The 16,452-nt window shown below is 50.0% G+C and overlaps 1 protein-coding gene across 1 annotated transcript in view; it reads right to left on the bottom strand.

The window, feature by feature from the left end:
- The window catches only part of DDX31 (DEAD-box helicase 31), a 68,621-nt gene that overhangs the window by 10,880 nt on the left and 41,289 nt on the right, over positions 1–16,452 (bottom strand). Inside the window, 2 exon segments of the mRNA XM_045771289.2 lie at positions 5,489–5,657; positions 10,889–11,000. Of these exon segments, the coding sequence (XP_045627245.2) occupies positions 5,489–5,657; positions 10,889–11,000 (281 nt within the window).

Raw genomic sequence — 16,452 nt, 5'->3', positions numbered from 1 at the left:
GAGCAATGAGACCCAGCAAAAGGCTGGCCACAAGGGTGATGGGTGAGGGCTGTGGAGGCTCTTCGGCCTGGAGCACAGGTCAGAGGGGAGCAGAGTGGCCGCAGACTACTCCAGAATGCCAGAGGAAGGTGAGGGGCTGAGAGCTGCCACTGACCATGGCAGGGTTCGAGAAGCGGCGGAGGTGCAAGGTGGCCAGGGCAGTCAATGATGTTGAATGCTCCTCTGGACCCGATAAGGAGAAATCCGGCCCACATGCAGGGGGTGGGGGGGTTCTCACAGAGATCCCCACATTTTCAAGCGTGGCTTTGTCTAGCCTCTGATCTCATGTTTGGCCAATCTGTCTTTTTTACAGAATAATTGGCTCAATGAAATCGAGAAAATTTTCACAGTGGGCAAGGTTCCAGGTTTGCCTTCAGCTAATTAAGTGATATTAGAGAGGTTGTAAATGCCACATAAAAATTGGCAGGCAAGCTGCTCCTAATGACGAGAATATTGCCTTACAGGGAGGTACAGCTGCAGCTTCTTAATGTGCGTCTCAGAAAGGACCAGCTCCACGTTTTCAAGGTTGTTCCTGATAAGACAAGTTCAAGGGTGCTGCACAGCTGACCGTTAGCCACATTTCCCGCTCCCCATCGCAGGGACACTCACAGGGACAGGGAAGGCGGGTGCAAAGAACCACCAGTACTGTCGCTGCCGTCCCCCAGCAACAAGTGCTCCCGTGTGCTCACATGCGACACCGTGTCAATGCCCTACACTCCTCACCTGGCTTGGTCCCCGTGACAGCACCATGAAGCTCCAGCTCCCCTGTTTGGGAGCCGAGGGGACTAGGCAGAGGGAGGCTGAGTCAGCTGTCCCAGGGCAAAAACAGTAAGTAGCTCAGTCCTGAGCCTTCATCACTGTGTGACTCTCCCTTGCTCGGCCTTTAAGACACGGGGCGGGGGGGGCATTAGAGTACTAGTCAGTAGGGACCCTCGGTACTTATTTAACAACTACTCAACAGTCAAGGGTGAGAATCACAGCAAGTGACGGGGCAAAGGCCTTCAAAACGGAAAAATGCCCCAGATGGAGCTATGCAAAACCCCCAGTTTAAACTCCGGCAATAAAGCATTTGTGATCCTTCACATGGGAAAAGTCTAGCAAGCACCCTCTCCAAGAGGATGTTCACCTGTAGAGAACGCACTGTGTCTGGAACTCTGGGGGTGAGAGAGGTTAAGGTAATGCTCTGTGGTGCTTGGGCGCTGTTGGTTCTGTCCCGAGGCCAGGACCCAGGGGAGCCAGCCCCCACGTACCCGTATTACTGACCACAGCCTGCTGAGCACTGGCCACGCACGCGCATGCAGACCCAGTAGTCAGGGTTAAGAGCTCCCTCATTTCAGACTGTTTCCCTGCTTGGTAAGATCAGGTGACACTGTAACAAGGCTGGTTTGAGAAAACGTATACGAATAAAACACTGCATTTCTTTGAAGAAGAGTCAACAATTCAGACTGTTGTTCCTCTGCTAATTTTAAGAGGAGGGAGCCGACAACAGCAGAGCATAGTTACTGGATTACTGACAAAGACGATGTCCCAGATGTTTCTAGGCACTAAGAAAAACATCAGAAAGACACAGGTGGCAGAAGCCAGGGGTACACAAGTCTTCGGTAGCTACAGACTAAATTGTTTGGGGAAGAAGACCCTTTCATGGTTCCAGCATAGAACTCACCCGAGAGAGGGTGCTTAAAACCAGCAGACTCCCTCTTCCGTATTGTCACGGCAGTGCTGACACCGCAAGGCGTTCTATTCTTGAACCATTCTCCACGGTGTCAGACAGGTGAGGGATCCAGAGCCCTCCATGGCGTGCCTGCTCCCGGCTCGTGTGTGACTGCCTACACAGACACCCTGGCAAACAACACAACTGTACCCTCCCGCAGCAGACAGGACCGGGGCTCAGTGTCTCCTGGGAAGATGGAAATTCTGAAAGATCTGTTCCGTTTGCTTCTCCGAAGCAACTGCTGAAGCAACTGCTGAACTGAAGCTTCCAATCGGAACTGCAGTTCACAGGGGGAAATGCCGAGTTTGTGACGGATGTCGCCAAGGGGCCGCTCAATATTTTACCACCAGCACCGACTCCCTGTGTGCATGTCTGTGTCGGGGTTTGGGATGGGGGGTTGCTTTGGCAGGTCTGTGTGTAGGTGTCAGAAGAGTTTTGTAACTATGACTGTATTTGTGCGCAGGGGAGAAACATCTCGTGTTCCCTTTCAGAACTAAGGACTAAAAAGTAGACACAGACCTGGTGATTAAGATCTCATTTGGGGACATCATTTCTTCCTCTGAACAGTGGTCAAGTAAAGGAATAAAAGCACACAGACGAGATAAAACTTCCCTTTGCTGTGGCGCGGAAATAGTCTCCTGAGCTAACCTGCCCTTGCTTCGCGTTTCTAACGCCCAGACGAACTCCTTGTTCGGTGCATGACGAGGTGAGACAGGATTTTGCTCAGCGTGAGATGATTTGGTTTGCAGGTATCAGAGGTCTGCGCAGAACATAACCCTATCCTAGGCAGTAAACCCCATCAAGTGGAATGCAGAATAATCTGGCGAATTTGGTGCTAGTACTTGACCCACCCATACGAAACATAAGGGACCACTCTCTTTCTTGACAGATGGATTTCAGAGACGCCTGAGCTCAGAACAATCACTGTGGCCACAGCATAACTCTCTGCACTTTGTGGGCTTTAATGGACTTTTCTTTCCAGTGCTCAAAAAGCAGCAACTGGCATTTGCTTGAGCCCTGACTGAGGTGTGGAAAATCTGTCAAGTTTTCTCTGCCGCTTACCCTGACCACAATTATACGGTCCATGTGCAGATTAGCTGCAAAGTCATTCTTCTTGCAGGAGCGACAAGATTTCCCCCAAATAAAAAAAGGTGCCTACTGTATCCCCGAGTGCCCGTCTGCGTGAGCGAGGCAGGGGTGGGGTGGGAGGATGTGAGAGTGTGGAGAGAAATGCCTTCAAAAGAAGGGCATAACAACCCAAAAAGTAGCTGTAACTGAGTGGTGACATGGCCAGAACAGAGAGCGGTATTGTCACGGGCGGAGTAATCCTGTGACACACTGCTGTCACTCACCACCCGGCTCCCTGCTGCGCCAGCCAGACATCAAAGGCTGCCCCATACCATCTTACATGCTCTTTATCGGCTAATCAGCCCATTCTTCCCTAAATAAAGCCCTGTTAAATCCCCTGCTCACAGGGGTATAGTAGTCCTGGTGCCCATCTGCTAGCAGGGTCGGCCGAAGCAGGAGGCGGCGGCTTGCTCTCTCCCTAGCGGCTTCTCAAGGTAAGGACAATGCTGGCTCCAAGTCCCCCTCCCAATGGCCTCCCTGCCTTGCCGCTCCTCTTTCCAGGATCTGGGGAAGAGCTGCGGACACCCCGGTCTGAAGAGCTGCTATCTGGATTAACACTTGCTAATGAAATTCCCAGTCATAAAGGTAGACCGGCTGCGAACAATGGAATCACTGGGACCATATTTACTTGCGGGGAAGGGAGTCAGCAAAATATGTGTTTCTTACCAGTAATCAACTGGCAGGTGCATTCCTGTCTTCTCAAAGTGCCAACACCTTAGAGACGGTGGCAGGATGGCCTGGCTTCCAGATCACTAGGAGGTCACCCTCAGATCTGACCACACGCCTCATACACTCAAAATCGAAGTCAGCGTGGAGAGATACCAGCCACCTCCAGTCCCAGGAGAGCAGCCGAACTCCAGCACACCGGCATCATGACTGGCAGGAGATGTGAGGCGTCTTCTCCTTCTGGGAGATGGGCAGAGAAGCCTCTGGCTGCAGCCCCGCCCAGAACACGTAGCAGGGGCAGCCCTGCACCTCGATACTGCCTGGAAGACACCAGAGCTGGATGTGTCTTAGTCTTGTCTGGGCACGGCTGAACAGCCCCATGAGGAGAACGACCTGCCTCACAGAATGACTGGAGTACGGTCCTATATGAGCGGTATTAATATGAGGGAAAAAAAAGCAACTATCTGGAAAATTCCAAACCCGGCATTAGAATTAGGCAAATTTTACCCATTACAAACAGCCCTGTAGATGCCAAGTCCCTGAGCAGATCACGTTGGATGTTCCAGAATCTTAACCCACCTAGTCTCCAGGTCTCTGTTCTAAGGTGCTTCATCTGTACGACCCACCCTCAGGCTGATTCTCAAAATAGTCTTGGGAAATCGCTAAGAGCATCGGTTTCCTCCTCCCTTCTATAGTTGGGGAAGCCGAGGCTCTGGGAAGTTAAGCAGAGACGCGGTCCAAAGCTCAGCAGCTCACACCGCAGTGGAGCTGGAACCAAGTCCGAGTCCTCTGCCTCCGGGGCCAGCGATCATTCCCCTCTACTGGATGGCCCTCTCTCCCTTTCGTCGCTGCGCTCCAGAGAAACCAGGCCCCCACAAGGGGGGTGGTGGTGAACGTGCAAGCAGGCATTGTGCGGGAACGTGCAGGACAAGTGTGGCACACCCGCAGATTCTCGGGAGTCAGGGCAAGTGGATTTTGGCATTTGCAATTAATAAGCAAAAAGAATGACGTGCGATGCAAAATAACTGTCCAGAGCATTCAAGGGTTCACTGCCCCCCAAATGTTGTTCAATGTATCCTTTCCATCCACGTGCTACACAAATTCCCCGTAAAAGCGGCCCATGGATCCAAAGTACTCTGGTTCCTGCAAGGGGCTGGGGTTGGTATTAAAAGTACACCCTGTCTCTGAGGAGAGAAAGAACTTTTGCAAAGGTATTTTGTGGAGTTTCAGGACCTCATAAAACTGTGGGGGTGGACTCAGAGCCCAGGCTTCACGCTGCTGGGCAGCCCTCCTCACACTCCTCCAGAGGACCTCTGCACAGTTGGGACGGAACCTGCTTTCTGAGGCAGGGGAGGGAGGGGGCATGCCCCTGCGTGTGCGCAGCACCAAGGAGAGCGGCGCGGTGCAGGGAGTCCAGCGCTGGCCCCAGAGCCAGCCTGCAGGAGAAGGGGGCTGAGCCGGAACCCCATGCGCCGCTCCTCGCATCTCACCATGACAGGGCCAGGCAAATTTCACAGAAAACACCAGAAGTTTTCGTACAAGCGCTGGAGGTTTTCCAGGGTGAACCACGGCACATCTGAAGCTCTGACTCCCGCAAGTCCCAGAGTCACTCTGCTGGGGGGCAGTGAGGACAGCCCAACAGGTCTGTCTTGCAGCCCCAATAATATCCCCACGACCTCTGGACCCGACAGGAGACCCCACTGCATTTCTGCAGGTGCCTTAAAAACATTCAGATGAGGTATTTTTCCTCTTGCTCCAAGCACTTAATATGCTGAGAGAGGGGCAGACACTGGTGATAACTTCCCACCAGAACCAAAGACAGAAGAGTGCACACAGAGCACGCCGCAGCCTAGTACACCACCCCCTGCTGCCGCGGTGTGCACAGCTCCCCACACCCACCTGACGCACAGCCACTGGTCACAGCGCAAACTCCGCTCAGCTTACCTGTTCAGGTTTGCCTGCCTTCTCTTCAAAGCTGTGACACTAAGATTTTGGGGGGCATCTCTCAGGCCGAAGCTCTTAGCCACGTGGCCGAGGTGGAGCGACCGGACATGGAAGATGTGCTTCAGATCCCGGGGGTAAGTTGCATACGCTCGGATGAAGGCCTGCAGAGCTGGGAGGGAATGAGGGTCAGAGAGGTCAAGACGGAGGCTCGGAGCACGCCACGTGCCCTGGCCTAATGGCTATCCTGCCCACTTTATCTTGCTGGGCAACGCGTGACACACACCCAGGACAGCACCATATAAAGGAACCACCTAAATCTATACTTGTGTATTTTTTTTTAATTCCTCAAAAATATTAGCCTATAGAACACAAGCATCTTTTGACTAAACCCAATCTATTTTCAGATTTTACTGTGCAGTGCGTCCTCACCCTGGAGGGCTGGGGCCCCGTTTTCTCCTCCGTGACGGGCTTGGGGCCTCGCATAGTAGCTGGGACACAGCAAGCAGCTGGTAAGCGTTTGTTGTATAAATGAATGAAAAGCGGAATGAGTGAAGAAACATGGTCAATGTTTCTTCGAGATCATGAGACCTTTACGTTAGGAAAACATTTTCTTAATTCAATTTCATTTATTTTTTGCATAGCTAATACATGCAGCACATGTCATCAAATTCAAAAGGTTCCAAAGGCTTTACCGCGCTTGTCATTCTGCTTATCGCCAAGCCGTGCTACTACCGCGGTAAGGCTGCTCGCCCCAAGCCCCGCCTCCAGCGCCCCATCCACAGGGAAGGCTGCTACTTCTTCGTGGACTCCTGGGATTTGAAAACCAAATTCATTCTAAAGCATCTAAGATTTACTGATACAGTGCTTCTTACACATTTGAAAACTGCATAAAAAAGGCAATAAAAACAGAATTTTAAAAAGGAGGAAGGCAATTACTAAATTTCTGAAACAGCCCGCAAAACAGTTCCTCCCTTGAGAACTGCCAACAGTCTAGGGATGGCCGTCCGACACCGCATCCTGGAGCTTTCAGTCCTGTCTTAAAGTGAAGAAGAAGGCATCCCTGTTCTAGAGCCCAGCGCTGGCCAGAGAAAAGGCAGACATGGTCTGGGAGCGTGGAGCTCTGGCTACACCTTGACTCGATATTCCTTTGAGGAAAGAGAGACGTTCCTACGCCCAGTCCCCCTTGAATATATTGCAATTCCAATGAAAATCAAGTGTCTGCCTCTTCTCACTGCAACGGGGCAGGAGGGGATGGCTCTGAAGGGGCCCTAACCCCATCACCGCTCATTTTCCTTCCAAGCCCCGCTCTTCCACTGGCCAAGCCGGAGCCCAGCGCTGCTCATCTCATGGAAAAGCAGGCGCTAAACACCAGCCTCTCTCGCCCTTGCTTGTTGAGCCACTGGACTGGCAAGTTTGCCCACAGCTTAAACGTAATATCCCAGCAGCACCTGGAGATTGGCGTTTATGAACAGTAATAAAAAGTGTCATTTTAGCAGATCAGCTCCTGGAAGGATCCTGGGAATCCATGAAAGCTCTATTTACTGAGTAAAGTGAACTCCTTTTCCCAATCGATGAGAAATAATAACCAAGGCAACTCCTCTGCACCCCTCTCGTAAATCCATGCTTACTCCCCTTTTTAATAACTGGGGACTCGCTTTTTCAGGGGAAATCTTTAACACTTCACATGGTCTACACTGTCTGCAGGTTCTGTCGCCAGGTTCCAGACACGGAGCTACATACTCCAGTCCTCGGGAAAGCCCGGCTGCCGCGGCCGCAGGGGGTACGGGTCTCTTCTCCCCCACGCCCCGCCCCGCCCCTTTCCTGAGCCTCCACCCTGACTCGTGGTCTAACAAAGCCGCCTGCAGCCACACCAAGCCAAGGCCAAGACTCTGCCCCTTCACAGTCTCAGTCGCCCAAAGGCCGGCCCAGGCCTCCTCATGCACACCGCTCTCCCGCATGAGCACGTCAGCCCCCTCTTCCTGCACCAAACTTCAGTGCTGAGGATGGAAAGGCTCTGTCCCAGGAGACGCAGGTGCCCAGCTAACAGCTCTACAGGCGTAACGAGCTGCCAAGAAATGGCAGACGTGTCCTCTCCCCACACAACTGCTCAGGCAGCATTTCACGCTGCGTATTTTTACTAACCCTCCTTGTCCTCAAGGCTCCTGTCTCACTGGGCCAGCGACACCTGGCTGTCCTCACATCCCTGAATGGCCTCCCGTGTTTGGATGGTTCAGGGAAGCAGGAACTTCAGCAGAAGCTGTTTGTAGATGCTTCCCAGGGGCAGTGTCGAGAACGTGTGGCGGGAATAGGGCTGTGGGGCCCAGAGGAGTGGAGAGCAGAGAAAGAGGGCATTTATCCGGGATGGCGGAGGAAGCTGTAGCCACTTAGAGCACGTGCTCGAGTCACAGGCTCCTATCTCACAGCCATAAGGGAGACGACGAAGGGAAGTCTATTTCGTCCTTGTTCCTAAAATCAGATTTATTCTTGGCCATCTGATCAGGAATAGTAGTATCTTATGGATGATACTTAAGATCAAAGAGGTAGACAGGAGAGAAACCCGCCCCTCACCCAGAAGGACGACCGCCTGTGCAGAGTAAAGGCGCGGGCACCTGCCTACCTGCACTCACACTGAGGGAGGGGCTGATCTGTCATCAGTGGTCTGGGTGTTCCCGACTTTGAGAAGCGGCCCTTCCAGTCCATGCACAACTCGTCCGCATGCGGCCCTGGAAAACTGGAGGGGCCTCACCACCGGAAAGCGGTGGTTTGCAGGTGAAGGACTCCAGTCTCTGAAACTTTTGTTCAGGAGTCTGGAGTTCAAACTTCTGTTACCACAGTTTTTAACCCCTTGAATCTAACTAAAGGAGGCAAGAAATGAGGAGGGGAAGGGGTGACTGCTTCTGGAAACTGACAACAATTAAACGCTGGTTATTAACAATAACTGGGTCAGGAAAGGCAAAAGGAAAACAAATGCATACTTGGCCCAGTTTCTAACTAGTTTTCTGCCATAAAGGCAAAAACCAGCTGCTTTGTTAATTATTCATGAGGTGGGCTCTGAAATGGCATAAAAGGGAGGCACGTCAGCAGTGGGGAATTTGCATATGCAGATGGAAGCACAGAAGATAGTTTCGACTTGTGGGGTGCAGTATCGTGAACTCAACACGTCTGCAGGGCCGCTTATGTGTATGCTCCCCCCCCCAGCTCGGCACGCTGAGCACCAGGAGAGGGAGGCGCGGAGCGGCTGAGACCTACCACAAGCGGCCTCCTCCCAGACTGCCACCGATCTGATGTGGAAATCAATTAGCAGAGGAGAAAAATGCCTGTTCACTTCCCGGTGCCTCAACACTGCAGAGTGGCCCCACTCCGATATCCTTCAGAGAGAAGACAAGTGACTCTGCCTGCTTCTTGGCATGACCAACATCAGCGGTGACGACGACGACCGAAAACCAAAGCCCCCTCTCTAAGGACTCCTTCCTGCAGCCTCACTCTGCCGACCAGACCCCCTGAGGCAGTCGTGGTCTCGCCAGGAGATCCAAAACACCTCTGACCTCAAAACCGACGACGCAGATGACGGCGTGGCCTTGACTGATTTCTCTTCATCGCCGCTTTGCTATTAACCCAGAAAGCCTGCAGCCCCGCGCCTCGTGACGCACCACCCAGCAGGCTCACCGGGCCCGTCAACAGATGCCCGACGTCTGTAGTTACGCCGTGACAAATAATCTATTCCTCTGGAGAGGCGTGTGCCGGGACTTCTCTAAAAGTAGGTTCTGAGGAAAACCCTTAGGAACTGCTGAATTCACTTGAGGGAAATGTGAGGACAGGGTACTACGAGAAAGCGGTCCAGAAGGATACACGCTAATTATACATCCGTGGTTATGGGGCCATCACTGGGACTTCATCTTTCATCTCGCGTAGTTCTGATTTGTTCCAGTGCGACAGCAACAACCAAGGGCTGCTTTTATAGTGTGCCAGGGTATACAGTAGGCACTCAAAAACATCTGCCGACTAACCCGTTCTTGTTCTTGATTTCCCGATGACCATAACTGCCTGTAACCAGTCCCCCAGTACCCGCCCTTGCCCCCCCAGTCTACTCTCACACTGGCCATCTTTTCCAACCTCTGTGGGCCACACCAATCTCTGCTCCAAGTCCTGCAATGGCTCCCCATTGCCCTTGGGGTCCCCCAAAGTCCCCGACAGCTTGCAAGCCTCCTCGGCTGTGCGGGGCCCTCCCCTCCTGTGGCCACCCTGCCCCCCAGAGCTCCTCTGGGCCTGGCACACCCTCCTGTCGCAGCAGTGTGTGACCCGCAATTTGCCGGTGCTGCCTTCCCAGCAGGGCTCACACTGACCCTCTATGTAAAATGCATTCTGCCCAGTTACCCCTTCACCTCCCTTACCTGCTCTGCTTTTTCCATAGTTCTTAATATCTTTAAAAAGATTTATTTATTTATTTATTTTTACTGTGCTGCCTGCTCCCCCACTAGAATGTTAAAGAGGTCAGGATTTCTGTTTTGATTTCTGATGTATCCCAAGCACCTAGAACAGTGACGAATTCAAGAACTATTTGTTAAAAGAATGACTTTTTTTTTTTTAATTTTCAATTCATAAAAGGAAAAGATGATACCGTGGTGTTTCACATACTGGTAAGCCAGCCTGGTATTCTTCTCAAAATAGCAGGTAACTACCAGAAAGAAGCCAGGGCCCCCCAGCATGGACTGCGTCTCACTGGCACGGGCGACACAGTCAGCAGCCATGACGCACAGCATGCCGCCGCAAGAAACACCCAGCTGTTCTAAGCCCTTTCCCGCATGCTCTGCTCAGTGCTCCGGCGAACTGCTGAGCCCCCACTAATGCCTGGTGATCCCAGGAGCCAAGTTATCCGATAAGAGGGCCTGAATATTAAATGAACACCTAGCTCTCCTATAAATTTCCAAGGAATTGGGTTCAAGGTCTAGGGTCCTCCCTTAGAACTGTTCTTTCTCATCTTCCTTTGTATGTCCAAACTGAGACTGCTTAGGTCTGATGCTTCCGGTCCTTACCTTCATCTCTAATTTCCATGCCTACAATGGTCTCTGCTGACGTGTCACATCTTGTCTATCCAGTTTTCAAAGAAAGACAAAAATGGATCCCTGAGATCCAAGTCACTGGGTCAAAGTTCTAGTTCTATGTAAGCCAAGATAAAGCCTCATTTGTGCGAAACATGGGGAAGGATAAAATTAGCATTTAATATCGCTTTAAAGCCTTCCGTGCCTGCTTCCAGACCCTGCAGAACAAGGGAGACTGAAGGCTTTTGCTGGAGAGCAGAGACCCCCCGTTGGCCTCTCAGCCCGTCCGGGGCGTGCAGGTGGAGGTGGGGACAGCATTCTGGGGGCTATCCATCCACAAGCACCTACGAAATCCACCAACCTTTCTTTGCCCAGGAGACCCTCCTCTCACTGGAGTGCACGTAATCTTCAAATACCGTCTGCAAGACTGTGGCTCGCTCTCGGATTTCCTGGGGGCCAGCAGCACGGGATTTCTGGGAGGGTGGCGGAAGGATTAAAGAAGAGACAGAGTCAGAGTCAGGAATAATGAAGCACTTTATAATAGATTTAATAACAGTAAAATCACCCGGTAGCCACCGAGGGGCCAACAAGGGTAATCCTTTCAATATTACTAGAGGAAAAACGGGGGCTATAAAGATGTTAAAGTCAAGCAAAGATGACGATGGCTTTGTGAGGGAGAAGATCGGGTCTACTTATTTACTTGTTTACCTACTTACTCGTCCTCCTGGCCTCTTGTTCAGAATGAATGCCCACTGGAGACTCTGGAATTTTCTGAGTCCAATTTGGGCATTTAAAAACATCACTGAACACAGGCAGGTTTCACATGACTTGTGTGTCCTACCGAGGCCTTAAATCTCCCCTCCCCCCACGCTCCTCAGAGGAACAATGGGACCTTATCTTTAAGAATGCCCCACAGGCGCCTGCCTAAAACTTGGCCTGTCCTTGAATTTCACAGCATGCTCCCTCATTCCTAGGGAGGCTCAGACATGCAGTGTTTCAGATCCATTCTTTCAGCCTGGGACCACTGTGCTGGATGCCAGGGACCTATGAAGGAGTGGGGTGTTCCTTTACACCACATTCAGAGATGACCCCGCGATCTCTGCAGCAAACCATCCCTGTGTCAGGAGTGACATCTGTATGCACTAAAGTTCTACAGATGGAAAACGTTAATAAAATAAAAAAAAAATCATATCCTTTTCATTCTTCAAAAATCCCAGAGAAAAGATTTCCTTTCTTCACATCCCCCTAAAACCGAGTGTTGTTTCCTATTTTTTTTTTAAAGTAAGCTCTAAGCCCGATGTGGGGCTTGAACTCACGACCCTGAGATCAAGGGCCACATACTCTACCGACCGAGCCAGGCAGGTGCCCCTGTTTCCTATGTCTTAAAACAAACATGAATGCTTTTTACTGAATGTGAAACTGAGATCTAAAGAACCCAGATTCTCCAAACTCAATCTGGCTAATATGTCTCCCCAAAGACATGGATTCTCTCAGAGATGCTGCTAGTCTCTACAGTAACCAACACCCACCGTGTACGTGGGTCACCAGGAGACAGACTGTGTGAGCCCCAGTCCCTGTTCCATTAAACCCCGCAGAGGACAGGGTGCCCACGCCTGTGTCTAGCGCCCTGTGCCTAACCTAGGCTCCCAAGTCTCTTCCACTTTTAAAGCTACCAGAGGAAGAACAAAGGGGAGAGAAGAAAAAGACCTCATTCTTTGGGTCGACGACGTCCCTCTCTGTATTAATAGAGACTTTAACAACCTGAAAATGTTTTTAGCTCCGTCACATCATTCCTGCTACCTGTTTGGTTGATGACAGTCTAGCTGATTTCATAGTACATGGTCCCCCTAAGGGTTTTATCCACTCAAATGTCAAGAGAAAAGTCACTCAGGAGCTGTGTTATGAAAGTGGACATTTGCTATTGTCATTAACAAGGGTTTTGTTTTTTTTTTACCCTTTTAACTGATGTGAAATGCAAACTTTTTTTTTTTTTTTTTGCTGCCCCCCTTTCGTTAAGCCACCTCAGCAACGCAACTGTCACCTTCCTTGTGTGTGTGTGTTTTTTTTAATATGAATGTGAAATTAGCGAGGATGCCCTTTCCCCTGGCGGACAGAATCCTCTGTTATTAAAAAGTAAAGCACTTTAATAATGAAAACTTTTTCCTCTTTTTCCTGTGTTTTAACTGTTTAAAATTAATGAGAAGGGCAGAATGGTTGTCAAAGCGATATTGAAAGCCGGGCAGCCAGGACCGAATAAGCACAAAAATCCCTCTAGAGTGTTAGATAAACAGAGCTCCAGCCCGCTCGAATCCCTCTGTTGGTTATTGTATACATTCTGTAACAGCTCTCAGAATAGATCTGAGAGCCAGGGAGGCAGAGAGGTTTCAGAATTCCAATAAAGGCCTCAAATTAAAGACAGCCTGGTGCGAATTCCAGGAGAAAATTAAAGAGACCTCAAGCTTAAGTGACAGGTGACTTGCTTCTGTGTCACAACTGTCAGGGGATTTAGTGATAATATGGCAATATATTACAAAGGGCTTTTCTTATTCCCCCTTTAGGTTTCAAAATGAGGCATCTTTTCTTCCCAACCAAAAAAAAAAAATTACATACACACACACATATATAATGTGTGTGTACAAGTGAAATAGGTAGAAAAAAGGCGATAAAACTAGGTTCACACATTTGAAATGATGAGGTCAGTTTTAGTAAAATATAAGAAAAATTCAATGCAGAAAACATCATATACTCAAGAAAAAGCATATCTTTCTCCCACTAACCCCACTTCCAGAAATACTTTATTTTAAAATTACCCCTCTTGAGAATGAGGTATTTTTCAGTTGTCTTCTGGGGAGGACAGTCTAAATTTAAACTGAAGACAGGGGCAGACTTACGCACGCAGCACCATCTCAGCCCCAGACAGGTAAAATGCTGCCGTAATGAGAGCGGGTCAAAGCCCGGAGGGCGCACGATTGCCCTGCAGGACTGGTACCCCCCCCACCCCCCGCAAAGACGCACAGACCCAGCGCTGGTTAATGAAGCTAACTTGCAACTAGTGGACCAGGGCTAGCTTAGGAAAATGCAGTTCCAACGGTCCACACTCTGTACTCCTTAGTCCGTAAAGCCCTACTGATCCCAGAGAGGAGAGTCGATCAAAGGGACTGAGGGAAGGGGCTGCTGATCTCATTTTAATATCTCACCATGGCCGTTTTTTTTTGTAAAGGTCCCTTCACAGGCATATTTCACAGAACAAAAAAACTCGTAGAAAAAACATGTTGGGGTGTGTGCGTACTTTGAAGATGAAAATTTCACACCCATCAAGAGGCATCAGATGAGCTGAAGCTACTCGGGCTTCATTTTTTGTTGTTGTTGTAAAAACTTTTAGGTGGTAGCAGTGGTGGGGGGAGGCTGGTTTGTTTTTTTTTTTTTTTTGGAAGCACATCTTGATATTGCTAACTTCTAAGGTATTTTAAAAAACTAAACGAAAGGATTTTGTTTTAATCACTTGATTGCCAAGTTTCACCCTCATGCTTCCAGAGAACCTTCTGAGTGCTTCCCAGTAAAGTTGAAAGATCAAATTTATTCTCTTTGTAGGTGGGTGAACATTCGCACGCCCAGACGTAGCCATATATATTTTATATACCTAAATATGAAATATACATTTTACAGATGCTTCACTCACTTTCTTTCTGTTCACAGCAGCCCAAAAATGTATGTGCCAAAGGGACATTTACAATGGACTTCAACCGAGTGAGGAGAAGAGGGCCTTATAATGAGGTGCCTGGCTACGTGTTTAAAAGGCCTATTTACTGAGACCACATTAATCTGTCTGCACCGGTTCGTGTGTTAGACAGAACTGCCCAACCTGAGAACAGCAATTAAAACATACTGCATTTCTTAGGAGAAACAGAACTAAAAGTTGTACCTAGCACCTACTTTATTCATCTTACTATTCACATGGATCACACACGTAAAACACTCTTTCAGGCTGTAGATCTCTGTGATAATTAGTGATGCAGTCAATTTCATTTAGTTTCTCTTTGGCCTCTGAATTCGAGTCAACTAAGCCAGGTTTGCATCAATGGGACACGCAGGACCTTTTATGATTAGTTTTCTAAGCTAACCAGTTATTTCGGCATCAGTGAAAACCCAACCTTGCTGAGTGGTTTTTCTCTTTTTTTAAAAGAGACTTTATTTATTTATTTAAGAGAGAGAGCGAGTTGGGGGGGAGGCAGAAGGAGAAGCAGACTCCCCACTGAACAGGGAGCCCAATGTGGGACTCGATCCCAGGACACTGAGATCATGACCTGAGCAGAAGGCAGACGCTTAACCGACTGAGCCACCCAGGAGCCCCGAGTGTTTTTTCTTTTTAAAAACGAAGTTCACCACACCTTAAAAATATAAAAATATTCTATTTGTCCCTCTCCACCAAGGCAGGAGCTTGGGGCTGGGACAAACTGACACGGCCCAAAAGTGCATGGAGTGTTTTCTGCCTCACTTTAGGTCAACCTCACAGCAACATACAAGATGGGCACCCTTGTTCTCAGTTTACAGATGGGAACACTCAGGCTGGAGAGAAGACAACCTGCCCAAGGTTGCAGAACCACCAGCTGTTTAGCAGGGACTCAAACCCAACGTCTGTCTGCCTCGGGGTCCTAGGAAGGGACTTACAGGGAGGAGCCAACACACGAGGTCCCTGAAGGGCAGCAGTGGAGAAACGGCCGTGGCTTGCTCCTGGAAGAGCAGGGGCATGGCAGCTGCTCTGCTCCCTCTCCAGGGGAGTGTCTGCAGCAGGGGCTCCCTCCACAGATGCACTTGACGATCAGCTCCCCGGACAGAACTGATGTGTGCCCGGTTCAGGCACAAACACCGACAACTCAGCCAGTTCCAGAAGCAGTGTAAGTAAAGATGAGATTGGAATGAACCTTTTAGTCTCATTTCGTGACTGCTCACTCTTTATTTCCAGAGAGCAGGCAGATGCTAATGTTCCAGGTGACACAGCAGAAAGCACTGGGCTTCGGCTCATGGTCTGAACTTTGAACTCCACATCCGCTACTAACTGATGACGACGAGGACGACAAACATGCTTCAGAACCTGCGTTGGGGTTTTCAGGTTCTTTCTTACTCAGTCCTCCAACCTCCTAACGAGAAGAATACTAACATGATCTCAGTCTGACATTTGAAGAAACCGAGGCTTAGGAAGGTCCACGACTTGGCTAGAGCTACAATGGGGATTAGGAACCGGACCCTGGGGGTGCCTGGGTGGCTCAGTCATTAACTGCATGCTTTCGGCCCAGGTCATGATCCCAGAGTCCCGGGATTGAGCCCCATGTTGGGCTCCCTGCTCAGCGGGAAGCCTGCCTCTCCCTCTCCCACTCCGCCTGCTTGTATTCCTCTCTCTCTCTCAAATAAATAAATAAAATCTTAAATAAAAAAAAAAAAAAAAAGAGGAGTCGGACCCTGAGGCCATGCCCTTCACCTCTATGCTACGCTGCCCACGGGAACGGTTCCCCTGCCTCCCCCACGCTGTCCTGGAGCTGTAATGAAGTGTCCAAGGGAACACGGAAAACCCTACCTAGAAGCAGCTTCAGAAGACGCGTGCCAGGACCAATGAGTGTTCGGTGACTGGTCCGCTCCTTGACAATCCCATATTTATATGGGATGTTTCATAACGAAAGATCGCTTAAAACAACTGTTGGTCAACTGAGTCTTTAACTGCTTCTCTTGCTTACAGGGATCTCTGTTGTGGGGGCATTCACTGACCAAGTCTCAGCTCGACGACGACGACGGCTAACACTACCGGACTGAGCAGCCGTCTAGCTGCACTGCCTCGGTCTCGTGAGCGGTAAGGGAAGCTCGCTGGAATACAGAAGAGCACGTGCTTGGAAGTGAGGCTGCCCCTGCGGACATCCCCTCACCCCTCCAAGG

Source organism: Ursus americanus, chromosome 18 (assembly GCF_024610735.1).
Source record: "Ursus americanus isolate L20-20 chromosome 18, mUrsAme1.1.p, whole genome shotgun sequence".
Classification (NCBI taxonomy): domain Eukaryota; kingdom Metazoa; phylum Chordata; class Mammalia; order Carnivora; family Ursidae; genus Ursus; species Ursus americanus.
Note: the sequence above shows the minus strand (reverse complement) of the source record. Positions and strands in the feature narration are given on the sequence as shown.